This window comes from Pagrus major, chromosome 17, assembly GCF_040436345.1.
Source record: "Pagrus major chromosome 17, Pma_NU_1.0".
In the NCBI taxonomy this organism is placed as follows: domain Eukaryota; kingdom Metazoa; phylum Chordata; class Actinopteri; order Spariformes; family Sparidae; genus Pagrus; species Pagrus major.
This window is the reverse complement of record NC_133231.1, coordinates 2,447,944-2,459,686: the sequence shown is the minus strand read 5'-3', so window position 1 is coordinate 2,459,686 and position 11,743 is coordinate 2,447,944. Positions and strand designations below refer to the sequence as shown.

Genomic DNA, 11,743 nt, shown 5'->3' with positions numbered 1-11,743 from the left:
TCAGCACCGACTGAACAATGTTCAAGACCTGCTTGAAAAGAGACGAATGGAAAGATATTAATGAACCAGCAGCATGGGAGAGTAAATGAGAGCGTTCACCCGGGAGTTGACATCAGACCTGTCAGGAGCTGGAGGCGATAAATACCCGTGACCCGCGAGTAAGAGCCCATTGAACACATTCACATTGAAGACCAAAGCCACATGTTGGCGGGTGTAGATAAAAAACCTTCTATGAAATAAAAACACTGAATGTAACATTACAGCCAGTAAAAAGCACAATTAAAAAAAAGATATTTTCAAAATGTTATAAATGATGGAGTAATATAACATCTTTTTTTAGATGTCTGCAATAAATATCTACAATTTCACGTCAAAAAGGTTTTAAGGAAATTAAAATAATCCTTATGAAAATCTGAAGTCAACCCTACGTTTAGCAGGATCTGTGTGACTCCACCATTTGTCCAGGACCAGATAACTTGTAGATGTGACAGACACTAGTAGAAATCTCTCACCTGCAGTGTGCAGTTTTCACTTCGCTTCAGGAACTCCACAAAACGATTCACAACACCAGGAGTGGAAATAACCTCATCTATGGGCGGGTTCGGCTCTGTGCAGAAGAACAGAGCATAACTCATCTCTCTTTGAATGTAACCTGGTTCAAAGCATGACAGAGATCTAAAGGTTCTGATCAACTAATAAGCACACTGACATCAGGAGCCAGTTTACCTTTGTGTTCATTAGATAGTGTAATAAAACTAACTTGTAACTGACTCAAACTGTTACAGTAAAGTGATTCCACCTGCTCATCCAGGTGAACCTTCCTTAACAGTGTCCAATCAAATGCACCCAAACTGTGTGTGTTCCTCAAATCAAGCAATCCTGTTTTTATTTTGTTTTTTATGACTTTAATGAACAGTTCAATCTTGAGTGGTGTTTTTATAGAAACCATTTGTCTAGCGGTCTACAGATGTGACGTAGTACAAGTTTCAGAAGTTGGTTAAATTGCTATCGGGTCATTTCATGCCAGCTTTTATGCATTTTCTTGGATATAAATCATAAAAAGAGCGAAATTAATTCTTAAGTTCTGATCCAATAACTCATGTAAATATTTGAATTCCCAGGATGCAACACAAACCTTTGGAGAGTAATTTCCTAAACTTCTGTGTAGCAATGAGCTGCTGGTCTGGGTCTTCAGAGAAGATCATCTGAATCATGTCTGGGGTTATGACCCCATCCTGCACAAATGTCAACATTAGAAAAAATATGTAAAATTATAATAATCATGTTCAGATCCTAGCCAGTCATATTCATAGAAAACATGTGACCTTAGACAGATATGTGAGCAGTACCAGAGGGGTGTACTACAAAGTGAGATTAGTGTATCAGGGAGGTGTTTTGAGTCTAAAGACAGAGTTTTCTGTGTCATAAACGCGGATCCCTTTTGCTGCTGTTGATGTTGCAGTAGTCAAGTTAGAAATAAGCGGTTTGTACTGAGAGTGCACCGAGTGGTAAAATAACCTAAATATATTAACTATACACAATTAGTTATTTTCTGGGGGCATTCCTCCCTTATTTGCAGCGATAGTGTTGCTTTTTGATGCACCAAACACTCCTTTTAATGGGAGCGCACACAGTCTGAAGAAGAAAGTCTCGGTTAACAAAGCAGGGTGATAACCACTATCGTGGTGCTCGTTATCTCTGTCTGGGGTTTTAGGTTTGGTTGAGCCAACTCGCACAAAGAGAGTCTGGCTGTGTCGAACTCACTTTATAGTACAGAGCTCTAGCCAGATAAGTACATCGAAAGTGACAGTTCATCCTCTTACCTAAAGGTTGATATCAATGAAATCAAACAATGAAATGGCTTTGACATTGCTTGCAGTCAAAATAAAAATAAAAATATTTCTGAAAAAAAACATTGCTGTTGAGTTTTTCAGAAGTATTTTCTGATGCTTTGAGCACCACAAGACAAGTCCCATCTCGTTCCATTATTTTTTATCTCTACAGCTGATCTCTCTAGAAATTGGCAACCTATACTAAAACAATCTAGATGGATAAATAGCACTAGAGGTAAGAGGAAAAAGTTTTAATGTTTTGATTCTGGGATGAAATGTCCCTTTAATGAATGAGCAAAAGAGTAAACCAACACTTACACCTGCAACAGGTACTGTGGAGCTGATGTCTGGATCCTGGATTGGACATTCCAGCATTGATTCATCGCTTGAAGGTACACACACGTTTCTCCTCTTGAACAGCTGTGGGCACAGAGGTCACGTGATTTACCTGTTCTTTATATTTTTAACACTGAACTGATTATGGAAGCCAACATACCAGCACATGTGACAAAAACACAGGTTTTACAGTAACTGAGAGCATTTAAAGGAACTTGGTGCAGGATTTTTGAAAAGATAAACATGCATTTTAAGTTTTTTAATGCTAATGGGTGATGAAGCCTTCAAAACCAAAAAGAATGAGCCCACCCACGTATCTCTCCATTGCCTTGAACAGGCTGTGTGCTGCATAATGTACTGCAACTTGTGGTCCGAATTTCCCGCGCAGTCCTGCGGACATGACGTCCGATGATGCTGAATGCGCGTCCTTGGATACGGGAAGAAGATAAGCGCAGTGGACCCAAGCTAATGTTTGGGTAGTAATGGATTCTGCTACGGCCAGCAAACGACCCACCACCACACAAAGTCCACTAAGAAGTCATACTAAGAAGAAAACAAAGGTTTTATCAGTGGCATGTCGTGAGTCGAAACGAAATTACGACCAAAGCCGGGCTGGCACCCGAATACACATCGGATATGGGTTCGACTCATGGAGGCAGCTTCAACTTAAATTGGGACTGAAAACAGATGCTAACATGGCTCATTTCCTAGTAACCAGGTAAGAAAACATTACAGGTCATGTTTAGAGCTTGATTTGAAAATCATATGAGATCACGAGGAGTCGGAGTGACCTAACGTGCAAAGTAGCATTAGCTGCAAACATGTAACTAAGTCCACCGCTGTGTAACACTGAATAGTTACAGACTTCGCATTTTCCACGGTCCTTTAGTCTGACACTGAATAGTTAGAAATATGTCCCTTTATATACGGGATCGAAAGCCCAACCTGTTATCCGGGAGGTGACGTTAGCAGCTGGCTGTAGCCACAGGCTAACGGTTTGTTTGTGTCTGTGTAGCAACATTAGCCGCTTACACACAGCAATCCCGTATCCGAGACGATATGTCTGTGCCCCAATATGCTATCTTTGCTTTCGCCTGTACCTTTCAGACCGTAATGGTAAATCGTGTGCTTGTGTGTCGCTACACACAGCGAGCCGGCTTCCCAGCTGCTTCGTGTGTGTAGGGGATAAGGCATCAGCTGCACTGCTGTGAAGGGTTCATGCGCGCTCTTGCAACGGCTTGGCTGATGGCTGCAGTTACCCTAACGGCCGTAGTATCACTATTGAGTCTTATTTCTTGATACTGGAAACAGCAGATACTTAAGATTTACTCCTAATATAGAGGGAAGAGACAGTCCTAAGGTTTTTTAATGGTTCTTCGGTTGCCTCAAAGTGCCTCAAATAAGGTCTGTGGTAATACACAAGCTAAAGAAGTGTTCATTTCCTTTTTTTAACTTAAAATACTGTACCGTCAGTAAATACCCCACGTTTGAATTACAATGCCCTTACATGTGTTAAAAACGGTGGTTGCTAACAAGTGTTAGTCCTTCTTTACAGGCCCACTTTAGTTACAAACTATTCTAATTCTGACTTTACAATTTGTACATTGATCAGTTTATAGAAAACCTTTATAGTAATTGTGTAGTAAGACGCTTAGTGGTGGTGACATTTAAGTCATGTGACCATGATGTCATCTGTTTGTAGGATAACATTAGCTTTTTACTGCTACACATTTAATTTACGCTTCAAACATCACAAAGTTGAGTTCATCTGTGAAGATTATCTGGATGAACAGAACCTGGAAGGATCATAAACTTGTGTTTGATACACAGATTATTTTCTGTAATAATCCAGAATGTAGTTCAATAATCCCACAGAGGAACCAGAGCCATGCTAACCACAGGGTTAGCTACTGTCTTACAAATCTTCCTTACACCACTCTATTGCAGGAACCCAAATGTTCCAACTCTGAAATGTCCCACTGTTGATGTTGTGAGACACTTGTGTAAATGGTGTCAAGTTTCTAAACACCAACAGTAAACTGGGGGGAAAATAGAAAGCTGAAGTTACGCCCCTCCTGGTTTGGAAGAAGTCTGTATGGTAGTGAACGGAGTGAGACAAATAAACGTTTGATCCTGTTTGAGTTGTGTCATGAATCTCACATATTATGCTCGTTTTTAAAAGATAATTTCCAAGTCAATAAAGTGTCAGTTTGTTGTAATTAAAGTAAAATGTCATGTAGTTTTGTGTTAAAGCGCTCAGTGAACTACATCGTCTCAGTCAACACACAGGGGGGGGGGGGGGGGGGGGGGGGGAATTTCAGCTCTCTATATGGGTGTTTTATGGATTCAATAACAAAAGCAGAAATTTTATCTGACATGGTAACCACTGTTTTATCTTTATTCATTTCATTTAATATAAAAGGATTTTAATCCAGAGAAAGTGTTTACCTGCTCCTCTCTCTTCTGTTTGCGGAGCTGAATTCCTTCCTCCTCTCTCCTTCGACGCATCTCCTGAGGATTCAACGCTTTGTTCTTATAGCTCTTCATCCTGTAGTTGTCTTTCCCCGGACTCGCCATCGTGTCTGAAAAGTCCAAGTGAAGGACGGGCAGTGCAAACATCATTAACTGTTGAGGATCTGTGACTATGACCCAGCACAGTACTGTTTACCACTGCACCAACAATAAACTGTGCAACAAGCACACAGAGAACAGTGAACAGGGAACACACCGGGCTGCATTCAGGTATGTGGCAATTATTGAAAATAGTCTCAACAGGGATATAAATGTTGGGACTTGTAAGTGCAGATCATTTGATTTTTATCATCAAAATATTATTATTATATTTGTTTGTCAGGAACCAATTACGACAATCTCAGACAGGAGAATCTCATCTGCAGTCTTTGAGTAGCACATCACAATCACCACAAAATATACTGAAAACAAATAGAAACTACGAAACCAACTGTGATGTACAACAAGTCACATATCATCACACCTAACGACATTACATGCAGCCATTAAAAGCCATATTCTCTACAGCACGGCTAAACAGGGTCTGTCAAACATCAGCCAATCATTGGACCCAGTCTACAGGACAATCAGATCTGTAGAGAGGCAAAGATGGCGACTTGTGACAACTGACTTGTAGGTGAACAGCACATTTGTGTGTCAGATCATACACAGACTGGGATGGTGGATAATAAGAGATATTGCATTGTGACAGTACGACACCATCAGTGTTTTTACTAAATGATGTGCAAACTAACGATGCTGTTCTTATTAATATTTTATTTCTAACAAAATCACATTACAATCAGAACAGAATAGAGCACAATAGGGTGTATTATCTAATTAAATGAACAACAGGACTGGGCTCAGGATGGACCCCTGTGGCACTCCTTTAGTCCCGGGCCCATTTTTGGGACCAGTTAAAGCTTACTGATGATCATCAAGAACCACACAAGGACTTTAATCAATCTCACAGTAAGGAGTGTTTTATATTCTCTAAATCAGCAAATAATCCACTAAAACAGAGCTAAGAGCAGATGTAATCCACTGCTCGATTCTGTCCGCACTAACGTCAGTATGGCGGGTTCTGGTTCTGACCACCAGCACAGCTTGAGACTGTCCGACAGATAATGAAGTCAATCCCTCTGTGCTGTGAGCAGTTGTTCGGGTTGTAGATGACGACAGACAGCTAAATGTGTGGACTGTGTGGAGCAGCCTGACAGCAGCCGTCTCTGTGTTCACGGCTCAAACTAACCCGAGCTAACCCTCTCTGTTCCGGCTAACACTGAGCTCATCATCAACAACACATACACCAGGATCACAGCCCGCCTGCTCAGCTCACACGTTCAAACACAGCCTCGGGCTTAACTCTCCAGATGAAGACTGAACGCACTCAGCTGACAGATAATCCACCAACAGCTCGAGTTTAAACAGAACCTCTGAATGTGTTCGAGCTATTCCTGCTCACTAGCTTCACGGCTAGCTCCGTCCTAACGCGGGGACATGTCGGGTATCTGAGCTGTATTCGGTTACAAAGACAACATCCTCCGTCCAAATGAATCATCCTCACATCACTGACTGTCCCCACCGAGGCTCAGCCGGGTCGTACCTCAAAATGCGCACGGCTGCAACCTTTGCTGCTGTCCCTCTTTCAGTCAAAATGGCGTCCTATAGAAACTTTCTCCCAAGCCGGAAACCCTTCACGTCAACATCTGACGTCACTTCCTTCGACTGTGTCCTCCTCCTCCTCCTCCTCCTGCTCCTTCTCCGCCTCCACCCATGGATGTATTAGATCCATGCCTCCACCACATGGATCTATTTGCTCCACCACCTCCTTCTGTACCCGCTTCATCCACTTCTTCTTCCCTTCACGATTTACTGGCGGATCGTAAACATCTGTATGGTGCATACCGCCCCCTAGTGTCCAACAGTGTGTATCAACCTGTCACTTTAGCCCACCCATCACCTCGTGTCTTTCAAAGGTGTCCCGTGTAGTTTGGGAAAATAAATTCAAATTCAGAGAGGGAATGTTTACAATATTAATAACTTAATAATACAAACTTTTAAGTGTTTATTTATTTCCATAACTTAATAAACAAGAATCCTTGGGAGAATAAGGAGGCCAGAACATTGTAAGAAAGATCCTGCAACTGCAAACAAAGTCAAATTATGAAAACATTGTGTTGTCCTTTGAGGACAGTTTGTTTATTCAGACATTAACTGCATCAATGAAGATTTTCCTTCAGATAAAAATTCCATCCTGAAAACAGATCACTTTTATTTATACAGCCCAAAATCACAATCACAGCCTCAATGAGCTTTACAATCTGTACAGTGAGCAACATCTTCTGTCCTCAAACCCTCGATTCAAGTGAGGAAAAACTTCACATATTGAGAAAAAAAACCTTCTAACAGGGAGAGAAAAGAAAAGATGGAAGAAACCTGAGGAAGAGCACCTTTAAGAGAGTAAATGTTTCCTTCTTGATCTTCTCTCCTTCTGTCTCCAGTGTCCCTGTTAGAGTCCACTTATGTCTCGCCTCATGCAACCTTTTCTTTCCACTTCATACATGCTGCAATTTATATATGTTTGTTTCTTTAACTTCACAGTTCCCACACCCGTCACTGCTGATTGGATCACACAGTGTCATTTAGTCCTGTGTGATCTGATCTGAGTCATGTCATGACAACTTCTTCACTTCTCTTCTTTATAGTTCATGACACCCTCTTTATTTCTAATCTTCCTCCCACCTTTTCTGCCACATCTCCATCCCTTGCTTCTTAACTGCTCTTCCTCCTTCTTCGTAATTTGATTGTTTATTAATATTAATATTCGAATATATTCGAATATTTGACGGGCATAGGGAAGGCCTTGTGAAGGAGATAGCATGGAGTCGATTCTGGTCTGCCTCGCGAGTCGCCCCCGATCCCCCCTCCTCCTCTTCCAGCTTGCCGGGATGTAGTGTTGACAGGTGGACTCTCAAGTTGCTGGTTGTCGCGTGGTATGTGAGTTTGGTCTTACACATTTTACATATCACTTTTTCCTTACTCATTATTTTTCCTTGTTTCTTTGGGAACCCAAAGTAGCGCCACACGTTGCTTTTCAAATTCTCAGGAGTAAAGATTTCGAAGTCCTCGTCAGGCGTGGTTGTTGTAGGCGTTGGCGGGGCCATTGTTTTGGTAAATACTAAAGGCACGCACCAGGACGCTAACATCACCTACAGGAGCCCAGATGACCAATAATACCCTTGCTAATGAGCTCGCGATTCACAACTTCACCAGGCGTGAAAAAGCCTCGGAATCTGAATTGAAAACAACGTTTACAAGCAAACACATTTACAAAAAATAATGCCCATAACAGGTTCGAATATTAAGGGCTGCCTAATATTCGTTCGAATATCATTGATTTTTTAGATATTCGAATTATATTCGAATAACGAAGTTCGGAGTTAAAGCCCTAGTGGTCAGACATTTTAAACTACTCACACACTACACACACACACACTCCTACCTGTTCTCTTCTGAGATAACAGAGATCATCATTCCTCAGGTAAACACTTGTTTTAATCCCACTTCATTGATTTGTCTTTGTTGCTCATGACTGAACAGCTCCTACACACACACACAAACACAAACACACACACACACACATTCACTTATAGTCTATTGTGACCTCATGATCACCCTGTAAATGTCAGTGAAAGAGTGTTTATCAGCTCAAAACACATTTTGTTTGCAGGTGTTTGATGAACTTTGTATGTACTGTGTGTATGATGCTGTGTGTATGTACTGTGTGTATGATGCTGTGTGTATGTACTGTGTATGATGCTGTGTGTATGTACTGTGTGTATGATGCTGTGTGTATGTACAGTGTGTATGATGCTGTGTGTATGTACTGTGTGTACGTACAGTGTGTATGATGCTGTGTGTATGTACTGTGTATGATGCTGTATGTACTGTGTGTATGTACTGTGTATGATGCTGTATGTACTGTGTGTATGATGTTGTGTGTTGTATCCACTTCCACCATCTGCACACAGAGCTGACCTGATGCCATTCATCATAATAATGAACAATATTGCGTTGACTGCACTCACCTGGGGAAAACCCTTTTACTATTTCACAATCCTTCAATCCGTCTGCTCCCACCTTGACTTTAAATGTCATGACTGTTAAAGGAGTATTATGTAGTTCTGGTGAAGAAATGTTAATGAGAAGAAAAATCTTCATATGCTGATTTTTTTCTGCCTAAACAAACTAAATAAACAAAAAAACAATACACATTTCTGAGTGTAGGAGATACACTAATAATAAATGTAATTTATTAATCACTGGCGATTAATAAAGCACTCATAAATGGGGCACCACCTCAATTGTTTTATCTATTTGAATAATCCGGAGGTAATTAATCAAATTCGACTGGACAAGGTTAACTTGTAACAATTCTTATCAATTTCAGATCAATTTATTCAATCTCATAGCTGAAGTAGTGATTTCTACACAGTTTCCATCGGTTCTCCACATTAAAAACAAACCTGCACAGACAACGACATACGGTTAAATATGTTTAATAACTAGATAAATCAGGGTAAATAAATGAAACGGTAATTTAAACAAACAACAAAAGATAACAGAAAAATTGGAGACTGAAATGATTAAGGTAATAGGATTATATGAACATGTGCGATGAAAAAATTGCGGGTCGGGTGAAACATTCAAATATCACAAGAGTAATTTTAATACTGTCGAGACCCTAACCAAATTTCTCTTAAGCTAAAAAGATATGTATCAGAGCCATAGACCCCAACTCTTGTTTCATGTGTGAATCCAGCTGTTATGAGTGATGGAGAGCCTACTTTCTTAGCAGAGTTGTGGAGTCAGCGGCGGCGGGTTTCTCTCCAGTAATTTGCGACTCTAGCTGGCAGTCCTGATCCAATGGCCGAGTGTCGCTGCTCGTCCGGTATCCACCGGTTGGCAACCTCGGTCCGATGTCGTAGGAAGACCGCAGCTCGTCCAGTACCGAGCCGGTGACGATCTTGGCTCAATGCCCAGCGCTAGCGAGCGTTGGGGGCAGAGCCGGTCTGGCTTGTCAAAGAGTCTGTCTTTCGTTGGAAACCGCTTGCACATGATTTTAATAAAGATGTTCTTCTCGAAGCGTGTTTCAAAGTAAAAGTAAAGAGCGGAAAAATTAAAAGAAGAGAGTAAGTTTTAAGAGTTTTCGAGAGAGAGCGTTAAGAGTAAGAGTAGAGAGAAGTGATGTCTCTGTTTTTTTTGTCTCCAAATGGCGGGCGTGCCTGGGGGCAGGGCTGCGGGCTTTTTGTCTCCAAGTAGATAGTAGAAAGTGAAAATTCACAGGAATTCATTAAACTAAACTATAGTTTTAAACGCTTCAAAACCGTGCTTCACCTTCCCCAGAATGTCACCATGGCCTAATATGTGGACTTTGTCTAACACAAAATCATGTCATTATTAAAACCACTTTATCATTCAAAAAGGAATTAAAACTGGATCAAAACATCTAAACACTCTTGATTATACAGTAGAACTAACCATTCATGTATTTCTTTTATTTCTAGCCTAATACTTATTAAACAGGGCATATCAAAGACATTCACTGGTAATAATCCAAAAACGTATTAACAAGATGATTGAAAAGTTATTCCCAATCGTACCAGGAATCATCCTTAGAGGGTACTGTGGTTCCACGGAACACAGGACATTTTACATGTTACATTTTATCTCAGTCAATCTTAATCGTAGAGAAATGTAAGAAAAATCAGATTTAATAACTTTTCTTTCTGTTTAATGATCTGTTAGAATTAAGAAGGTGAAGTTCTGGCTTACTAGCTATTTAGAACCTTGTTGAAATCTGGAGAAGTGTAGGGAACTTCACAGTGGAATGCAATCGATGAGAAAAACAAGATTGTAAATTTCTGAGCTGTCGACCCAGATCAGTAACGAAGAGGGGGGGTTTTACCAGACCTTCACTCTGGGAATGTGTGTGTGTATGTTAGATCCCGTTTTACGGCCCCCTAGAGATGGGTGTAGATACCAGGGAGGATCTCTGAGAATCGTCTATTTGACGGTTTTATTGTAAACAAAACAAGTCCTCCTTGTCAGGTGAAGAGGTGAGAGGCTCCAAGGGCCTCTTTCCTGACAACAGTCAGCTTGCAGATGAAAGGATTAATTAATGCAAGAAACAGAACCTCAAATGAAATGCAGAGACGATGGACATGTGTTCCTACACTGAGTTTGTATTATTACCTCATCAATACTGTAATTATCAAAATTCTGACTGTGAATTTCTTCTCAAAAACTACCATCAAGTCTTCATTTCCACCTCGTCACTTACTCTAACTGGAGTATCTACTGCGGCTCATCCTTTTCTGAATCCACTCTGGATGTTGCTCAGTGACCCTCTCAGTTCCAGAACATGCAGCAGCCTACAAACTGTTATCATCTCCATCCATTTGCAAAGGTGAGACATCAGTGCTACGGGCCTTAAGTTACCAGGATTAGCTGGGTCCTCCCCTGGCCTGTTGAATGGTCCATCAAGTCCATCCCTCCAGATTCTATCAACAAGTCTTAGCACCAACACTCAATGATTCTTATGGTCTGATCTGTCCGAGGAAGTGAAATACTGATACTTCTGATCTGAAAACAAACTGCACACAGTGCTTTGCACGACACATGGCCAGAATCATGGAAAAGGTGATGACTTCAGTCCGAGGGAAGGTGATACTGGACAGTATTTTGGACAACAGATGAACATCAGCCGCTGCCATTTGTAAATCCTTTTTGCCAATAGGCTGATGCAGAGACTATCTGTCAATAACCATGTTAAGGCCAACAAATCAGTGCATCCCTATAGATTCATTATGCAATCAAATATTTGATGGCTTGCATTTTGAATTACTTGAAGTCAAATTAACGATGTGGTTCCTGTGGACATGGCATTTTTCCAGGTAAATGGCGTGTTCCTCTGACACCCCGCTCCACTTCTCCTCTCACACATTAGAACTTCTACCTGCTAAGTGTAAGTAACTGGACACCATGGAGAGCAGTACTGG

General features: G+C 41.0%; 1 protein-coding gene across 1 annotated transcript in view; it reads right to left on the bottom strand.

Annotated features, from left to right (window-relative positions):
• kpna5 (karyopherin alpha 5 (importin alpha 6)) overlaps positions 1-6,263 on the bottom strand; it is a 12,568-nt gene extending 6,305 nt beyond the window's left edge. Inside the window, exons 1-5 of the mRNA XM_073485397.1 lie at positions 6,247-6,263; positions 4,617-4,750; positions 2,151-2,252; positions 1,136-1,235; positions 513-607 (exon numbers count right to left, since the gene is read on the bottom strand). Coding sequence (XP_073341498.1) covers positions 513-607; positions 1,136-1,235; positions 2,151-2,252; positions 4,617-4,745 — 426 coding nt within the window. The 5' untranslated portion in view covers positions 4,746-4,750; positions 6,247-6,263. The remainder of the gene's footprint in view (positions 1-512; positions 608-1,135; positions 1,236-2,150; positions 2,253-4,616; positions 4,751-6,246) is intronic.
• Between the last annotated feature and the right edge of the window lie 5,480 nt (positions 6,264-11,743).